Source organism: Candoia aspera, chromosome 1 (assembly GCF_035149785.1).
Source record: "Candoia aspera isolate rCanAsp1 chromosome 1, rCanAsp1.hap2, whole genome shotgun sequence".
In the NCBI taxonomy this organism is placed as follows: domain Eukaryota; kingdom Metazoa; phylum Chordata; class Lepidosauria; order Squamata; family Boidae; genus Candoia; species Candoia aspera.
Genome location: NC_086153.1, coordinates 226,845,267 through 226,865,827, shown reverse-complemented (window position 1 = coordinate 226,865,827; position 20,561 = coordinate 226,845,267). Strand labels below are relative to the sequence as shown.

At 42.8% G+C, this 20,561-nt stretch overlaps 1 protein-coding gene across 1 annotated transcript; it reads right to left on the bottom strand.

The window, feature by feature from the left end:
- Nucleotides 1-11,046: 11,046 nt before the first annotated feature.
- Nucleotides 11,047-12,585, bottom strand: LOC134501709 (A-kinase anchor protein 4-like). The gene has a single exon (XM_063309638.1). The coding sequence runs from the start codon at nucleotides 12,583-12,585 to the stop codon at nucleotides 11,047-11,049; it is 1,539 nt and encodes a 512-aa protein (XP_063165708.1).
- Nucleotides 12,586-20,561: the final 7,976 nt, after the last annotated feature.

Genomic DNA, 20,561 nt, shown 5'->3' with positions numbered 1-20,561 from the left:
TCATTTTTTTTCTGTTTCATGCAAAAAATCTATAAGGGGTTTCCAGTCAGCAATTAACACAGAAGTTGTCTTTTCTCCAATCAAGGAAGTCAGTTTGGCCATCTTCACCAACCGTTCCTCCATTGTGGGTAGTGCTGTGTCTTTCCGCTTTTGGGCATATAATAATATTGCTGCAGTTACCACATACACAAACAAAGTTCCATGACTTTTTTCCAACTGTCTGCCCATCAGCCCAAAAGGAAAGCCTCTGGTTTCAAACCTTTTAACAAATTACAAGTCCTGGTTTTAATATCTTCTGGCAGTTATTATTGTGAGTTAAATCAGTGGACTGTTATGTCAGAGACTTCCTTGATCTCCAGGGTTTTATGTGGAATCTTTCTCAGTTACAGTAATGGCAATGAGTATTTGTTAATAAAAACTTAACAACATTATAAACTAAATAGAACTGCTATCTTAAGCATGCTTAATTGGCCATAAGTCCCATCGTGGAAAACAATGGGAGTTGCTTTTAATTAAGAAGAGATAAGCACATGCCTCTGAATGCAGAACCAAGAATACTATTCTCTGGAACTTCTGAAAGCTTTCCTCTACTCTTATGAGTGACATTCATTGTTCTTCCCATCCTGATAGCTTCCAGGACCAACATTATGGCAGCCCTGGGGTTGTCACAGCTGTCATTAAGACAGCCCTTGGTAAGGATATGGAAATCCTCCAGGACAAGCAATTTGGGTTTCTTCTAACCACGTACTGTATGTTGGCCAGCCCCAGCAGGGAGACTGATGAGTAGGGACATACAGCTGTTAAATATTCTTCTTTTCTTTCTCTCACTTGGTGGGTTCTTTACCTATGTCAGCTGTACCAGTTCCTGTCCTCTAGCCTTCCATTTTGGTCTTAGTTATATAGCCAGATTGGCCCATGGATGACAGATGTATAATCGATTGATTTATAATTGCAGCACGATATAAATCTGACAAATAAATTATAACTTGATATGCCAAGTTGAAGAGGCAATTGATTGACTGGAGAAATTTTTATAAGAAGGAATAGGTTTTGTTGGCTCTGTAAAGTAGAACAGACTAAGAAACCAATGCCATATGGGTCTAAAGTTACTTTTATTGGAACAGCTGTGGTAACAGAATCATGTGAGTCTGAATGTGCTTCCCCCTCTCTCACTTTATCTTCGTGAAAAATTGGGAAGGGCCTGTCTGAGGTGTTTCCTTAAGTTTGTGCCTTGGAATGGCCTCAAACCAGCCTTGCCTGATTGTTGCCTTGATGGTAGACCTTCCCACTGCCCTTCAAGACCATTCCCTAGGCCCTCTACTGGGCTCACCCCCTTTCCCCAACACCCAGTGAACCCAATCACTGTCTCCTCTGCTGAAGAGTGTATGAGTGGTGATTCACGCTTGCTTTATCCACAATCCCATCTCCAAAATAATTCAAGAGGGCATGATGTGTGACCATAGTTTTATAAATAACGTGACTGTTTTCAGAAGAGGAATGATCGTCTCATAGGCATTTTTCTGTTTGGCAGAATGGGATGGGTTTCTCCTCCTCATGGTGTCTCTTTTATGCCCGCTTGATTTGGTTTGTTAAGATGTAGGACAAAGAGTGGGCAGTGAGTGAGAGCTTGGCGGGGCCCTCTGTGCCCACAGGCCCCATAGACTCACCCCACTCTTGCCCTCCAGCTCTGGTCCCACCAATATCCCAGGCAGTGTTTTGCAGCCACCTTCCCCAAGCCTGCAATTAACATGGTATCTTATGTGTTTCTCCTCATGTACATAGCAATTACCTTTTCCTTCAGTCAGCAACTATGCCAAAAGATAAAACGAAACAAAACAAAACAAAAAGGATAGGCAGCTGATATAATTAATTCCCTTTGGCTTTGCAGGTACTATTGGATCATTAGTGGGAGACATTGGCAAAATCAGGATGACAAACTAGAAGTTTTCTTTCAAAATGTGCACTGTGCCAAAGTATCTCACCATCTAGCCCTAAGTTCCAGATATTCAGCAAAAGAAACCAGCTATGTGACATACTACAGGTAGTCCTCGTTTAGCAACTGCCTTGTTTAGCAACTGTTCGCAGTTACGACAGTGATGAAAAATAACTACAACCAATCCTCACATTTACAACCTTTGCAGATCTATAAAGCAAAGGAAAGCTGAAGTGAGATCATAAGTACTGTCATGGTTTCACTTAGTGATTGCTTCGCTTAACGACTGAGTTGCTAGTCCCAATTGTGGTCGCTAAATAAGGAACACCTGTAATTAAGTTAAGATAAAGAAGTTCTGTTCTTGATGGCTTTGGGACATATTTCTCAGCCCCACCTGTCTCACAGGATTGTTCTCATGGGTGGAAAATTGGAGGAGGATGTGTTATGTATTCCACCTTGAACTCTTGGGGGAAATGCAGGATATAAATATAACAAATTGATTGATTGATTGATTGATTGATTGTGCATCAAATCAGTATTGACTGTTGATTTTCTCCATAATGATCTCTCCCTAACCTGGTCTTTCAGGTCTTCTAACTGTACATCTATTGCCACTGTAATTGAATCCACTGTAACTGAGCAATGTAACATTGCTGCTGGTGCCTTGTCCTAGGTCTTTATAAGATGTGTCCAAAGTGTGTCACATAATGTGTCCAAAGTAGGATTATTTGACCCTGGTCATTTGTGCCTGGAATGAGAACCCTGGGGCTGATTTGGTTGAGGATCTATTTGTTTGGCTTTCTGGCTGTCCATGGTATTCTCAGGAGTCTTCTCCAACGTCAAAGTTCAAAAGTGTCAATACTCTTTTTTGTCCTGCTTCTTCAAAATGTAACTTCTGCTTCTATAGGGTGTCACAGAGAATATTATTACTTGTGCTATTCTGATCTTTGTAGGTATAGATACATCACAGTATCTGAATATCTTTTCCAAGACTTTCATGGATGCTCTACCAAGTGCTAGTTTGTGGCACACTTCTTGACTGCTTATGCCTTTATTATTGATGGTTGATCCCAAAAGGCAGAAGCTGTCCATCACTTCTATATCTCCACTGTTAAATCTAAGGCTGTTTGTTGTACCATCCTTAGTCTGGTCTTCTTTTTATTCAATTTTAATCCCATTTTTTTCATTGCAAAACAGAACAAACAGGATTAAATATTTCCTTCATTGATTGCCTCTCTTCAGTATCAATGTTATTACATAATGTGCTTGCTTTTAATCCATAATCCCTAAAACCCTTTTTGGATGCTCCTCCTTGGTACTGTAAAATACATTTAGAAATCAGATATAGATTTCTATCACTTCATTGTCAGGGCTCCTGCATCAAGAGTTATTCTAGTTTTGCTACATCAAACTATGAGAAATTTAATTTGTGGAACTTAGTCTCACCCCTCACAGTCTTATTGTTTTAAGAGAGCAGAGAACTGAAATCATGAGTACTCTGATAATGTAAAGTTGATATATGTCCTGAAAAGTTGCCTAAATCATATTGCTTTTAAAAGATATCCAGGGCTGGGCAAACCTCAGAGCATTTTAAAGAAGTTGCCATGAACAACACTTCGCATATTCTTAAGGTTCTAAATTCCTTATCTGGATGCACTGATGAACAGGTCATCCCCTGCCGATGTAAGATTACATAAAAACACAATTCTCTAGAAAAAGAGGAGATTTAGCAGAGCAATCTTCGGTGTTTACTCCAAAGAGAGCCTTGCTATGTTCAGTGTACCCCCAGGCAAACAGGCTGAGGTTTACAACCTCGCATTGCAATGCACTGTATATTGTTTACAAAGAAATTAATCCTGCTATTTTCAGCTGAAGAGTGCATAAGATTGCAGTCTAAGGAACAAACTGCACATCAGGTATTTCATGCTTTTAAAAAGCCAGGGGTAAATGGTGCTAAATTAGATGGGGCTGCATACCAATTGCTGAAGACATTGTCTTGGCTCCCAGATGCTGTTTGCACCAACCATACCCATATATTTTAGCAAGAAGCTGACAAAAAACTCCAGGTTGGCTTGAGAACATACACTCTGGATTGGATGCTTTGACTTCTTCAATAAAAGTGGCCAGCTTAAGCAAGTTTTTAAAGTGTAAATAACATAATTTACAGCTTGGCCTTAATGCACTTTAGAGCTTGGTGAATTATGCCTGGAAGTTGGCAGGAATTCAAGGCACATTCCAGAGGAATCATGACACACATTTGTATTAATCTGTGCCACCATCTCAATCTGTGATGGTCTATACCAGTTTATGTTACTGAACAGTCCTCCAGGGTGGCTCCTCACAGACTCTGTTGAAGTACACTAGATGCAAGGTTATGACCTCTTGGATGATGTCACCAGGCCCAAACTGGAGGACTGAGGGAGGAATGTTTGTAGTCTTCCTAACAGTTGTCTCCAATCAGTCCCTTCCCTGGAACTTTGAAATTATCATACTTAATTTTTCCAAACATATTCTATGACAAATAAAAATATCATTCTGGATTCATTTGCTTTCAGGAGGAGGGGGGAGGGGAGAGGGGAAAGAAACAGCCCTGCCTGGTGCTTCCCTTGTAATCATAGGCATGTGACCCTGCCAAGGTCCTTTCTTCTTCTGCCATTTTGTGGCTGCTTAAATACAGGTTTCCTCTCAGGCACAGGCTGACTTTTGCTGTGTGGATTTGCCAGTACTGAATGTGCGTTACACAGCTAGTTTAAACAGCAGCAGCTGTGTGAAGCATGGACATGTGGCAAGCCCTCCATTGTGACCCTCAACTGCACTTCATCACTTCTGGTTGAGAGCAGGCAGGCAGAGGGATGGTTGGAAATCCCCACTGATCAATACCAAGCTCCGGGCTTTGGGATAGTCCTGAAAACGATGCTGTTAAAAGATGGGCCTTGTCACGGTGGTGAATCTTCTTCCTGATCTGACTTTCTAGCTCCACTGTTCTTCTGAGCTTGTCTTCCATACATGGGCCTTTTATTAGCTATTCTGGTGCTCTGTGAGGTGACCAGCTGAGTAAAATGGCTTTTGTTGGCCCAAATTGGAAGAAGTTTGAAGAGGAGTGAGGAAATCAATTGTGCTTTACATGGGGCTGCCCTTGAAGACCCCTCGGAAGCTACAACTGGTCCAAAATGCAGGGGTGTGCACAGTATTGGCTGTTCCCAGGTTCGCCCACATTACACCTCTGCTGCACGAGCTGCACTGCTTCCAGTTTCCTTCTGGGTGCAATTTAAGGTGCTGGTTATCACCTTTAAAGCCCTACATGCAATGGACCAGATTATCTGTGGGACCGCCTCTCCCTGAGAATATCTGCCCGTCCTACCAGATCAGATAGGGTAGGCACGCTCCAAGTCCTTTCCCTGAAATCTTGCCACCTAGTGGGACATCGGAAGCATGCCTTTTCTGTGGCTGCCCCTACCTTAAGGAACACCCTCCCCTTCCAGTGATTTGGCAGGCCCCCACCCTTTTAGCCTTTCGGAAGGCCGTCAAGACCTGGCTTTTTACCCAGACACTGGGATAGAATGAGGACACCTGGAGCTGGTTGTGGGGCATCTCAAGGGGATGAGTGAGACACCGGGTTTTTGGTTTTTATTTTTGGTTTTTATGGTTTATGATTTTATAGTTACTGGTTTTATTGTTGTGAGCTGCCCAGAGTTGTGTTTAAAATGGGCAGCCATATAAATCTTTTAAATAAAATCAATCAATCAATCAGGAATGAAAGAAGGAGTTGCTGAATGATGAATACTTTCCCATCTACCTGCTGCTCTCCTTTAACAGAATGCTTTTCAGCTCACTTAAATAGCAGGGGGTAGTTTCACATTTATACTAGCTTATGCCAATGAGACATAGCTGCCATGTTAGTCCCACTTCCTAATTCTCAGAACTTTTATAAACCAATCGAAAAAAGCAATATAGCACCACTAGTGGTGCTAATCCTGGTTCAAAATATCTACATCCTTGAACACTGTGGAAGTGATCAACTGTAGAAAACTACAGCACACCCTATATACAACCAAACTATGGCCCATAAACACTGCTTTATGAGCGTGTAAAAATAACAAGCCAATAGACCTCCCTAGTCATGATCTTACAACTGGGTGAGACTAAGTTGTTATTCTCCTAATGTGTTTTTCTGAAAACATAGGCACAGTCAATGAAGGAAATTAAAAGATTTACATGGGCTGGGTCTCTGACATTGTTTCTTCCATTTTATTCACTCAGCTGGGAACGGTGAGTAAATAGTTTTGTCATAATGAGACTATTTGATTAGCAGGCCAGCTAGGTATAGATCCAATTTTTGTCACTGGAAGGATCTGGGGATAGGATACATCCCAAAGTATTGACAGCTGATCTGCAAAACCTCCCCAACCTCAGAGTATCTGGCACCGAGAGAAAGATGGGTGGGTGGAAACCTATGAAAACCTGACGTTCATGTAACTAAAATGGGAAGGTGGCATAAGGTATTGACATGGCACTAGACAGGCTGCAACAGCTTTAGGACCTGTTCACATCTATCAGGTGGTGGGACCAACCTGGACTGTGAGTGCCCTCTGGTGGATTGCAAAAGTAATTGCATTGACTTAGGTGCCAAGTGATTAGAGGAGCGTGTTACTGGCAGGACAGCAGGACAGTCGAAAGAACAGTAAGGCTACATCCAAGCTTACTACTTCTTTCTTTCTTAAGTGGAAAGTTAGTGCATAATATATGGTTGATAGTCCTTTCTGCAGGACTGACTTCTGAGTCCAACCCATCCTACCCCAGTGACTCTGAGACATTTGGCAACAGATGTAATGCTGTTTGCCTAAATATGTAAGCTTGCCACCTGGTTTCATCCTGCTAGCAGGAGGTCTGGGGTTACCACATTTCTCACAATTCATTCCACTTGTCTTCAGACAAGGTCACCTCAGGTCCTTGGACTCTGTAGCCCTAAAGCAGAATTTCATCCCAACTGTTTGAAATCACATCCATTCTTAAAAAACTGAATTCCATCTCAATATTTGAGGCAGCTTCCATCAGTGAGAATATATTATAAAAAAAGCTACTCTTTAACAATGGTAGATTAAATGCCATTAAATCATTTCCAGAAGATTTATAGCCTTGATTAGTACTGATGTTTTGAAAAGAGAATATTAGGAATCATCACTGAGACTGTTGGCTTGAAAGCTGTCAGTCTGGGTCAGTTCAAGGACATTTAGAAGTACGTAGATTGTGTCATTTGCTTAAATTTCACTCAAATGAAGTGAAAGTGACTGGTTTTAGCCTTCTTTGCTTATATTGGGGTTCTCAAGATGTGGGCCATGAACCCCTGGGGGACTGTGAGCATATCTAAGGAGGCTTTCACTGCTGCTCTGCTTGGACATGTGCATTTTTTACTTAGCTACTGGCACCAGATGACATTGGATGTGGGATCCAGGCATTGGGGTGGTCTGATAGCTTTTGTTGTCCCAGGAACAATCCCAGCCTGCTCCTGAGTAGTCCAAAGTAACTTAGCCAAAATCAAGACACTGTTGCTTAACTTCACTTCCCCCTCTTCCAAGACATTGTAGGAGAGAGCCATGTTAGTCTCTGGTAGCCAAAACCCAGAAAGAGTCTGGTAGCATCTTTTCAGACTTTCATGAGCTACAGCTCACTTCCAAGGGGAGTTGTTCCTGGGCTTCCTCCTGGGGCCATTATGGTATGTCCTGGTGCGATATATAACGTATGATGAGTACATGACAAGAGAAAGGCAGATATATATACACAGTCCACACAATTATGTACAGAACTTTTGAAGGGATACAGTTGTAGCCTCATAACTGGATGTCCTGGTGCTGAGGACATAGCTGACAACAGGAGCCCTGCCAGAGTGTTGTCTGACAGTTTTATTTGGGCGGTGGGGGGGGGTCACACAAATTCATTTATTATTTTAGGGAGCCAACACCAGAACGTTTGGGAACCCTCAGCAGACATGGTACACAGTGCAAAATCTGTAGCTGGGTTTTATTGGAAGCATGGAGTTTGCCTCTTACTTGCCCTCCTTGGCCAACACTTATTTTTTTGTAATAGCTCAAGACATCCAAAACCAAAGCTGCAGTCTAAATTTCTAAAACTCACCCTTCTTCACATGCAGATTTGAGACAAATGGGGAATCCAGTATGTTCTTCCCCAGGCTTCTTCACCAAATGACAAAAATGAACTCGTTCTTGTTAGATGGCCATAAGAATGAGCTTCAAGATAATTTCATCTCCTTTCCTTAGTAGTAGATATAATAGCACAATGTAATCACTAGATGGGCCATATGGAGAATGGACTGTTTGTTTATGCTAGAGGTACAAGGATCAAAAAGATTTCAATCTCTTTCTCTCTGCCCAGTTAGCAACTTTTTCTTGTCAGCTTTTAACTTGTAGACAGCCCAGCACAAGGATGGACTTGCTCCTGCACTACACCCATCCTTTTCCTTACTTTCTGCTCCCTGTGCAAAATCTGGAAAAAGACGGAAGTCCAACTTTTGGGCTCTGAATCACAGAAGGTCACTTTTGTCTTGTTCAACCTTCCTGTTCTGTGAAGGTGGATATGGGAGCCCAGAATGCAGGTTAATACTATTGGCCCAAGAAGTGGGGCAGAACTCTTTCCCTGAGTTCTTGAACAATGTGGGATTCTGAAGAAGAGGAATGATAATAGCAATTGTGTTTTCATAAATGGTGGCCTAAAGAACTGCGAGCTCCATCTGACCGAGCTTGCAGCTGACCCCAGTCATATTCATTGTGGACTACGCTATGGCTAATAGAAACAGGAATGGGATGAAATTTTGAGTGTCATGCTCTGGTTAGTCCTACAGATGTACTATCCCTTAGGGAACTCCTGTCCCTTTATGAAGGCATCCACGCTGATGAGATGAGCACTCAGGAGTGGCTTGATGTGGCCCTGAAAGGGCACCCCAGACTGGCTGCTTTGAGCCAGCAAAGGGGTGTCTGGGTTGCCTTTGTCCGACTGACCCTGCAACGCAGACTTGCAGTTTTTTGCCTGCAGAGATCCTGGGCCTGTTTCTGTCTGCTCCTGCCTGCATACGCCTTTGTGTTTCAGTGTGTGCACATACATGCCTGAGCCTTTGTCTGGCTTTTCTGGTGCATCACTCACATCTCCAGGCCCAGCTCACTCGGCTGGAATCTCTAGCCGCCGGGCCCTGTTCTAGATGAATACTTTTAAAAGCATTCTTTCTTCCTTAGCTACCAAATTCCCCTGTGAGAAGAAAAGCACCAGCTCCCTCCCTTGGTGTTGGGGAGCCTTTGGAAGTTCTCTTGCTCCAGGGCTGCCCGTTCTGGCCCCTCTCATGGCCCCTCCCTCCTGACTCATTGGGATATCGGCAGCAGGCCAGGGGAGGAGGCTGCGTCTTTGCCCTGACCTGCCTGCTGAACCCAGGTCACCTGTTCTGAGCCCAGAAGGTACCATGGAGGAAGAACGCTGGAGCTCCAGGTTGATAGCTCTTGGTCACTCTTCCTTCCAGGCTATGCTATGCTTAGAAATAGTTTTTCATGTAACAGGAACTGCCCACTGCCACCCTCATCCCTATGGCCACCTCCTCTCCGGGCAGCTTGTCAAAGGGGGTGGGGTTACATCCTAGTGCAGGTAGGGCTGGCTCTTGTATGCTTGCTCACTCCCTTCCTCTCCTTCCCATCCTTTGCCATGCTGGCCCGGGTGAGATTCTGGAAGTATGTCAGTGTAAGAGGTAAATGTATTTCTCCATGGACACTTGAATTGTAGATTGGGAATAAATGGTGTTCAGATTCCTGACAGTGAACCATCAGCATCTGCAGGAGCTGGCTGCTTTTGTCATTCTGATCCACCCTTGTTCCCCGCCCCCCACAGCCCCTGTAGTGAACTTGAAAAATGGGTAGAAAGGCAGCAGATTCAGACCAGCTAATTGAGATTCCTAATAGGAAAGTGAACTATAAACCCATTATAGTTATTGCTCAGTGGCCCATTTTGATAAATCTTAATATTTGTGTACTGGAAATATCAAAGGCCTATTACTAATCTTCTTTCTTTTGCTCAGGTGGTGGTATAGATCCCTCTTCTGGGTTGCAAAGTGGCTACCTGGATTAATTTTATTGATCTCTGAGTGACAGTACATACTGTTTTGGAGTTTGGGATTATCACTATTCTCTTTGGCATTTTATAATGCTCTATTTCTTGCATACACAACCTGCTATTTTCTTAGTCCAATCTGTGTATCACAATTCATAGCTCCTTTTCTCTGTTTCTAATCCATGCAGCTGTAATATATGTCTCTATATGTGGAATGAGACTATATATATGCAGTTTACCCAATTATACATTTTGAGTTTCTTGAGCTCCTGAATGAAAGGTGGGGTATAAATCCAGTAAATAAATACAATAAATTATGGACTACAGTACAGTGGGAAAGCAACCCTCAGCTAACTAATGGGATGCATGTTGGAATGGATGGCTAAACTCTTATTTATTCAGCATTCTCATCATATTTAGGCTGGAATGTGAAAGTCTTATGTAAAATAAAACATGGAACTGTTTGGGTTTCACAAGGTATTGTGGTAGATTTAAGAAAATGCCGTTTTTCCTGTGCTATTTATTACCAAACAAAAGGTTAGGAAAAGCTAGCTGAAATGAAGATCTGCTATAACCCTTAGAAGTTAGGAAAACGGTGTTACACCTAGGGCCTTATTCTCCCAGTCACTATTGCTCCATTGATATAATGGTCTAGGGTTGTTATGAGGAAATTGCTTAAGCTCTAAGAATGCAATAAATAACAATCTCTCTCTCCTCTTCTCACTTTTTAAAGTTTGCTTTTAATTGATGATCTTGCCCAGCTACCATTTAATCACTCAATCTGAATTCACTCCACCGCAGCTTGCAATGGGGCTGTGATGATGGTGTCTAATTAGCTAAAATCAAGAGCAAATGCCTTTAGTTATCCATAAAGAGATCATTTGCATCACAGATCCCACAGGTTGATCAATAAATGTGCTTGTCCATCTGCTCCATATTGTCATTCAGATCTGACACTCCGCTGGGCTGGTTCAGGAGAGGAGGTTCTTTACCTGTATGGTCTTCTGCATCTATCCCCTGTTCTTGTCCATGCAACTGTCATCAGAACTGAAACTAACTTCTTGAAGGATCTTCTGGATAATGGATAGTAGAAGGCTGCCTTTATCTTTGAGGCTGTCACAATCTGTTCTTCCATCATAAGACTTTGACAAGCGCTTTAGGCTTCTCTCACCAGTTCTGTCATAAGTGGAGTCATGGTGAATATAGCCAAATGAGTTGGTACTGGGTTCACGGTGTCTGGTGTTTCTGGTTTTTTCCAACAAGTGCTGCTGTATTTGCATTAAGGCTGTTAAAAGAAGCTCTTTTGCATACACATCCACTGACCCTTGCTTGTCTGACCCCCGACTTCCTGATGGAACAATTTTCCCTAGTCCACCTATTCTTTCCTTCCCCTGGCTGTGGCTCTCACTTTTCAGGGATGCAAACTGCATGCCTTGAGTTCTTTGGCCCCCCTGTGCCCCTAATTTATATGATGTAAAAGCTAAGCTTTGGGACCGAATCTTATCATCCCCAGAGAGGAGTCTAAATAAGCGTCTCACCATTGCTTCCAAAATCTCTGTGGACTTTTGGCTTCCAACACTGTAGAGATTCTTCTTCAGCCCATAAATAAAATCAGAGTCTGTCATGAGTGCCCCTGTGATATTGTGTAAATTTTTCATTGAGGAATCTATCAAGTCCGAGATAATTTCCTTGGCATGCCTCACCAGTACCTCTTTTAAAAGAATACATGCTGGTGGAGGGTGTCTTCCCTTTTGGACTTTCATGGTCTTCAGGAATGATAGCATCATGTCTGAAGCCATCTGGTTTGCGTATAACATCATCCCTTTACTGACAGAGGTAGTATCATCTGATCTTTTCATTCTTTCTGAATATGATCCTTCTTGCTGTTTGAAATCGTTTTCTGAAGATGGCTTGTTTTCTGTTGTAGTATATCTGCTTCCTGGGCTATAAGAACTTTTTTGGCATAAGTATTTACCAGCATTCTCCCATTTATCCTTGATCTCTTTACGGGCCATCTCAACGACTAAGGAACAGAGTTTATTAGCATAATAGGCAAGATCATCTGAATTTTCTGATTCAGCCATTGAAGGGTTGGAACCAGTGTTATTGTTGTTCTGAGATCCCTTATCAAACACCTTTATTTTCTGAGAGGTCCTCAAAGGAGTCAGTGCGTGTTGGAATCCAAATGCATATTTCTGGAGGTTGTTACTGAGCCAGCTGACAACATTGACATCTTCCAAGGAACCTTGCTTGAAAAGGCAGACAGCTCCATTGGTAATATTGCAATTACTTCCTTCATTGTCCTTGAATACAATGACCTCCTTCTCCTCCAGGTTTCTTAAGTCAAGTTCACTGGCAGGGTCTGTGATGTTTTCGAGTTGGTCACGTACAATATTTGGGTCCAAATTCTTGTCTTTTATGTTCAGTTTGGCAACATCAACAAAGCAAATCATTTTACGTTCCAAGCCTTCTTTCTGTTTGTTGGAGTTGTAGGGGTTTATGTTGCATACTCCAGCCTGACTGTTCATCCAGTCGATTTCGTGAGCCATCTTTGTCAGTCAGAAGTGGAAATGTATTAAAAGGTGTAGGGTGTTCTTTCAGTACAGCAGCTTGGATGACCCGGCCAGACTTGGGATGTTGCCCTGTCTTAATCTTCCATGCTCTTCCTGCTTGCAAATGGTATTCTCACTTAGGTGGACACATAGCAGTAGTGACTTCACAAAGCAGCAGTATCCCCTACCAACCAGTAATGAGTGGCCAGTGCTTCAACAAGAGGGTGCCTTGTCCTTGCCCCCTCTGCTGTATTAAGAGCTATAGAGTGTCTTTGGTTTCTTTTGAACAGCTTTGATGACCCTGCCAGACTCAAGATGTTTCCTGTCTCAGCTTTCCATGCTCTTCTGCCAGCAAACGGTGCTTTCACTTGTGTGGACAGGGAGCAGCAATGACATCACAAAGCTTCAGAATCACCTCCCAGCCAGTAAGTGGCCAATGTTTTAGCAAGAGTGGGCTGGGCCATATTCTTCTTTTAAGCTCTAATTTAGCTCAAGTATTCAGGAAATCCCTTTGCTAGGTCAGGTTGATAAGCAGGGGAATAAATGGCATCAGGTGGACTTCTGAGTTAGAAATTCAGTATAATGCTGGAAATTCAGTATAATGCCGGACTCAGACTCAGACCCATCTGGCCTGACTTTTTGATGGACCCATACTTTATAATTATCTGTTATGGCAAGGGCTATTTTTGCTATTTTTGCTTAAGTAAATAAATAAACCTTAGAGGAAGGGAAGAGCTTTTCCAAAACCAGAATGCAAACATAGTTTTCATTGTGGTTGATGAGATCTCCAACATGATGCCTCAGACTGCCTCTTCTTAAGAGATCAAGAGAAAAGACAATGAGAATGAATTAGAAAGCTGCATGGCGAATCCTGGGGAAATATAAAATGGAGGGAGAAGGTGTGTGGTTTTGCCTCTGCTGCATTTCTGTAGGGGGTGTGCATCAGCAGGTGTGTTTTCTTATTACCACATTTGCGTTTTGAAGAATGGACATTTTGCTGGGCTTCAATGGAGTTATTATGTGATATATCATTTGAAGCTCAATTTCCTTTGCTTTGTAACCCATTCTTGGGTAAGTTATTTTGTGTTTAGCTTCCAAGTTTGTCTTTGGGGAAAGCAGTGCTTTATGACTGGCCTGGCTGAATGCTCCTGGCAACCATTTTGTAATGGTTGCCAGGAGCCCTCCCTGTGGCAACTGCATCGTGGAAAGCCATAACCCTCTCTTAACATCTGAACATGCCCACGCGTCCCCAAAGGCTGGGAATCTCTGAGCCAAGAAGTCAACTCACTGTCCACCCTCGGGTGTCTGTAATTGTCTTGAGGGCTGCAGAATCATTAGCTCTGGGGCTGACGCACTGAAACTTTTTCATACTTCGTTACAAAAGTCTCTCATGAATTCAAGAGTATCACGGTGTGTTTTTAAATATGCACTCAATTTTTTTAAAGTTTACATGAAACAGAGCTCCTTTTTGGCCTTTAGCCATTTAGGGTGTAGTGATAGCTCATAACACTTTCTGTCGTGTGTGTGCCTGCCTTTGAGTCCATGTTGACTCCTGTTGACTGCCTGGACCAGTCCCTGCAGTTTTCTTGGCAAGGCTTTTCAGAAGTGGTTTGCCATTGCCTCTTTCCTGAGAGGGAGTGACTGGCCCAAGGTCACCCAGCTGGCTTTGTGCCCAAGGCAGGACTAGAACTCACGGTCTCCTGGTTTCTAGCCTGGTGCCTTCACCACTGCACCAAACTAGCTCTTTTCTGTCATGGTTCTATCAATTTTTGCAAAATGGCTCTACCTGTTACTGAAGTATCATACTTAGGTAGAAAACAGGTGAAGCGCAGGTCTGAAACAGGTTACTCAACCTTGATATATTCTGTAATCGGTGCAGTTTTCCTGCAAAAGTAGGCTGCATTGTGATTGCAAAGAGCAACACGGCTGCAAGAAAATTTCTTGCTCAAACCCAGAAGGCGTTTGTCACAAAGGTGAGAATGAGTCAATTTTATCACCGTATGTTTGGCCTGATGAGTTAGAGAAGGCGCACAGTGCAGGTGTTAACAATGGCATTCAGTAGGGCTAGAGCACGTCTTCAGGTTGCCAAGGCTGAGAAACACTGGGTTAAGGGGTTGGATGTGAACAGGGAGGCCTGGGTTCAAGTCCTCACCGTACTATAAAGCTCCTTAGGTGATACAGAGAGTTGTTTTCTCTTAGTCCAACTACCTTACAGGGTTGACACAGTGGGGATAAAATCAAAGGGATGTTTGGATCTCAGAGAAAAGAATGCATATATATGCAATACATAAATAATGTAATAAAATATAAATATAATATAGTATTTATGCAAGCATTCTGTTGCAAACATGGAGAACTTATTTATTTTACTTATTCATTATTTTAGGCTGCCAAGTGATTTTCAAGTGCAGACTCATGCAGAGGATATTGCAATAATCCAGACAGGAGGTGACCAAAGCATGAGTGATTGCAAGTAGGACCTTCTGGTCCAGGAATGGGCACAATTGTCACACAATATAGATCTATGCAAAGGTCCTCTTAGCTGTGGTTGCCACTAGTTCTTTGAGCAAGAGGCAATAATCTAGGAAGATCCCAAATTGCACTGAGGGAATTTTACCCCATTCAGATGCAAAAATAGTACGTCCTCAGATCCAGGGGGTCCTAGGACCCACAGCCACTAGGTCTTGCTAGGGCTGAACCTGAGCCAGCTCCTCCCATCCAGACCCCCACAGCCTCCAGACATTGAGGAAGAAGCTTACCCCATCTCTGGTTGGCCTGGGGAAGAGATGTATAATTATGATCAGCATGCTAATTATGCCTACTCCTGTGCCATTAAATGATCTCACCAGCAGCCTCATGTAGATATTAAATAGGAGTGTAGTTGTCCCCTATAGAACCCTGCAAAGCAGGGGCTTAGGGCTAGATCTCTCTCCCCCACAACATCAGACAAGAACCACTGAAACACCATGCCCCCCACTCCCAACCCCTTGAATGTCTCCAAAGGGATACCATGATCAATGATACTGAAGGCTGCTGAGAGCTCAAGGAGACCAGGATTCTGGTCCTTCCAGAGGTCATCACTAAGCATGGTCAATGCCGTCTCACTACTATATTCAGGTCTGAACCCTGGCTGACAGAGGTCTAGATAATCTGCCTCCCCCTCTTGAAAGAGGTAGTTTGATAGGTTCCAGTGAGCCAGACTTCGCAGAGGCTTAACTGTTGCATTATCAGGGATTTGCACAAGTCTGTGCACTGGCCTGTTCAAATCTTCTGAGCAAACCGTTCTCTTTCTGGCACTGTTGCTGAGTTTTAATATAAAGGAATTGATAAGGAGATTCTAGTAAATTACAGAAGATGGTGCCAAACAGATCTGCTTCTTCACTGAAGAGCTTGAATAGTAGTATGAGCACCATTAAAGACAGGAATTCTACTATTTTGCACTCTGAAAAACGTTCTTCCTATTTCTCTGCAAATATATTCAGGCAACATGATCTAGATTTATCCTGCTAATCTATATTCTACTAAAACTCTGTTTGTTTGTAACCTGTAACTGGGCAAAACAATGCATCACAGGGCAACAATTTTTGAACCAAGGTATCTCAAATGGGCTAACTTACAGAATGCATCCAAAATCTGGGACCCATGACCCCTGTGGTATAAAAAATTTGGCAAATTTTATAAAACATTTTATGACATAAAGACTGTCATAAAACATTTTATGACATAATACAAAATGTCATAAAACATTTCTTGTGGTCAACTCTTGAAGTTTGACTGCTATATAGTTCAATATGAATGACATGGGCTATTTTCAAGGCAGATACATCTCTGAATATCTCCCTGAATTTTTAAGAACTTTTCCAGTGAAGGCAGTACTTTAGAAGCTCTGTCACTGTTGAAGGCATTGAGGAAGCTGGTAAGGAAATATCTCTGAAACGATGACCCCAACAGGTCACGGGTTGTCTAGTACCTTAATAAAACATTATGTAGCTAAGTGGATTTAACAACTTAGAAGTGTATATATCTGTGCGTGTAACTCTATGCATGTGCATTCAGAAATAAATCACATTAGCTGGGGTCACACATCACCATAAATCAAGGCTTATTCAATCATGGTCTACTGAATAAACTATAATGGCTGAGTTCACACTCTATGCTAAATGAAAACCAATCAAATGATATTATTATATAAGACTGAAGTATAAAGAGCAATCTGATTATGTACCTAATGATTGCTTGCTTATAATTTAATAACATAATGCAACCAACATTAAAACCAACACCACATAATTCTAAAACATCACTCCAAAAGTGTGAAGGCCCCGTTCAAATGGCAAACCCAGGTGGCACCATTAGGCTCATTCCAAGATGGGTGAGGTGGGTGAGAAAACTTGTATAAATCTGTATACCTGCAGATTTGAGGATGTTGCTAGCAAATATTTATTGGACACCCCTGCGCAGAAATCAAAGGAGATCCTCATTCGATTCCCTCATAAGAGATCTCATACATTGTCTGGATCTAGTCCGCCTCCCCCACTGAGCCACAGGTGTGGAGATGAAGGGAAGAGGTTTTTTAAGTCCAGGGTGTGATGGAAGAGGCGGTGGCGGCAGTAGCCTTTCCCAGGGCTTACAATAGCTTTCTACACCCCCTCCACTCTTTCCCTAACATATTTTGCATTTCTCTAGCTTATCTTACTCTTGCTCACTCTCTGTTCACTCCTCTGTTCCCAGCTGCCCTTGTTGTTTTCTAGTTCTCGGCCCTCAGCCTCAGCTGTTCCTTCACCTGTGCCCCCACCAGCCCTGCGTTGAAGGAGGAGATAACAGGGCTCCTTGATAACCCAGAGGCAAAACAAAGACCTTTTGTGCTGGGATGAGCAAGAAAGGATGGACGGAATGTCCTTTGGGCACCAGACAAAGATGCATAATCAATGGATTTGTGTGTGTGTGGGTGAGAGAGAGAGAGAGAGAGAGAGACTAGGGGGAGGTGGATTGCTGAAATACTGTAGCAGTCACCTTTGGAGATGATTCACTGAGACTCCAGTATTTGGGTCCATTCTCAACCCTGGTTTTGAAGAACCAGGAGTCTATCTGCCTCAATACCCCATCCATAAGATTTAGGAGAAAGCTCTTTCTGGTGCAGATGTGTGAAGGTCTCCTTCAACATTAAATTGTTGCAAGCTCGTAACACCCTGGACTGTTCAGTAATTGTGCTACTGTGAGCTGGCCAGAAGCAGAGAGTGGGTTAGGCACAATTAGGCCCAGCCTGGTATTACCAGAGAAACAAAACCATCTTCTGGGCAAATTCCACAGCTTTCTTCTCAGAAAGTGTCTTCCTTCAGGGAAAAGCATGTTGGAAGGGAAGCAAAGCGCCCTTTGGAAGAAGTGCCAAACTGAAGGCAGCTTGGGTGATAAAGCTGTCTCCACCCCCTTCCATCTTCTCCAGGGTGCTTAATATTCTTTGCAATGACAGATTCCTCTTATTATCCTTTCCAAGTTCTGGCCAACGTATTAATCTCAGAACAAGTGGCAATTATTTCCTGCCCAGCTGCAAGAAGGCAACCATCTCGCTATGGCTGCCAGCACTGAAATACTTCAGAACCTGCCTCCTTGAAGCAGGAAAGGCTGTCCCAGCTGCCCTCATAAGAAATCATGGTTTGCAGGAAGGGATGCTCTCCTGTCTCCCTGTGGATGTCCTCTCTCTAGCTGGCATACATACTTGTCCCTTCCTTTTCCTTTTTTCCTTAACAGTATTATCTCCTCTCAGTGCTCACAATATGCTTTCAAAAAGTAGGGCTCCCAGATTTGCTGGGCTGCAAAAATGTGACTGAACACTAGATGGCAACAAAGGGATGCAGAAAACTCAAACCCTTTTTTACCATCAGAATTTTTGCATCCCACCCTTAGTAGCCCTAAACCAGTGTTTCTCAACCTTGGCAACGTTTAAGATGTCTGGACTTCAACTGCCAGAATTTCCCAGCCAGCCAGCCATTCCCCATGCTGGCTGGGGAATTCTGGGAGTTGGAGTCCAGACATCCTAAAGTTGCCAAGGTTGAGAAACACTGCCCTAAACACTGCCCTGGGTTACTACTGGCTCCTTAAATTTTGGGCTCAGCCAATATCTGGGGGGACACACATTTCCTATATACTAAGGCTTGAAAAGCTGTGTTGCTTGGCTCTAGGGCATTTCGGTTCACAGACCCACTCCCATGTGATGGTTTTCTGAAGCATGATCCCTGGCTTGTTCTAGGAGTAAGCAACTGAGAGATCTAAAAAGAGTGTCTTAACCAAGCTAGCCTCTCTGTTTTATTTACGTGTTGGAACACGATAACCCACATGCAGCTAAACTCTTGTCTTTCTTCTCTGGATCCCCACACATTAAAAGACCCTAACATCTTTCATTCTGGAAAGAAGCAGCTAGGCAGTGGCATGGATTTACTTCTCTAAGGCCCCAAAGAAGACAGAGCAATAAGATCCATTTACTACAAAGAGCCTGCACTTTGGTGACTTTTTTCCATCTTAGAAGGGGAAACTCATGCACAGTCTGAGATGACAACAATATACACTTAGTTGGCTTGTACACAGATCTTAGATGGAGCATTGCCCCCTCCTGGCAAGACCAAGCACTTCTTCTACCTGAAAACAAAACAAAACACTTCACTCTTGGAACCTCCTAAATTAGACTGTGAACAAATAAGAGCTATTTGTCCTCAAAGGATTGCATTCCCCCGGTTTCCCTGCAAATATTGCTATACTAGGTGACACTTGTCCACAGACAGGCAATTCTATTGCTGCTCTGCATGATCCCTTGAACCCCAAACAGATGGAGTACAGTGATCCGATTTCAGAAGACAAGTGAATTAAAGATAAGACCAAAGAAACAATGAGGATTCTCTGTGGTGGCATATATATTGCGATCACAGCAGCCTTTCACTGTTCATTGTTTCTTTTTTTAGCATAGTTCTCATTCAGCACATTAATGAGCCTTAACACAGCCTTTGAGAACTGTGCTGTCTGTAAATGCATAGAATAATCTTGGTGGCAGGGATGACATGGTTAATGGTATGATATGATCAAGAAAAACTCACAAGTACACATGCTGCAGGGATGGGGAATTTATACCTTCTGAATGTTGTTAGGACTAAAGGTCCACATGGACGTGTGGACTGGGACTAAGAGATGCTGGATGCCAACAATTTCTTCACTCCTGATTATTATTTTGTACGCTGCAGTTCCCCCAAAAGTATATGGCACTTATTTGCGCCTTACAGTATTATCTTACTCTTCTTTCAAGGATCCCAGGATAACCTACATATCTTCTCACTCCTAATTTGACATTGGAACAACCCTGTGAAGTAGATAAGGCTGAGAGTGAACGAATGGGATGAAGGTCATCCAGGGAGCCTGATTACTGAACTGAGAGGTTTATCAGACTCCTAGGCAGACATTCCGCCCAGCGCCACACATTGCTACTATTTCTAAGTTACATGAAAATTCTGCAAATGGTTATGAGGGGCATGGAGAAATGGCGGGGGGTGGGGGGGCTTGGGGAAAATCACTAGGTTTTCAAAAATAATAAAAATGTATTTGGAGGAAGAATACACAGATATGCCCTCCAGAACCCCCTGCCCCAAATAAGCAGAGATAAGTTGTTGCAACATTCTCAAAGGAAGGTTTTTTTTTTCTCTCCAAGGTTTTTCTCTCCCTCTCAATCCGCAGAGAACAACAGCTAATAGCATCTGAGTTTTAATTGTTGGGGAAAGAAGGAATGTGAGACAATTGACAACACAGGCTGTGGAAGGAACCAGCACAGAACGCCATTTGAGATGCTTGAGAATTCAATTCCATGTTTATAAATGAAAACAATACATAAGTAAATAAAACACCCCCACGTTTTGATATTTCTATTCTTCCTTTTTTAAATGTTCCACTATGTCAAAAAAAAAAAAGCTACTCTGCATGCATAATTCCATTGT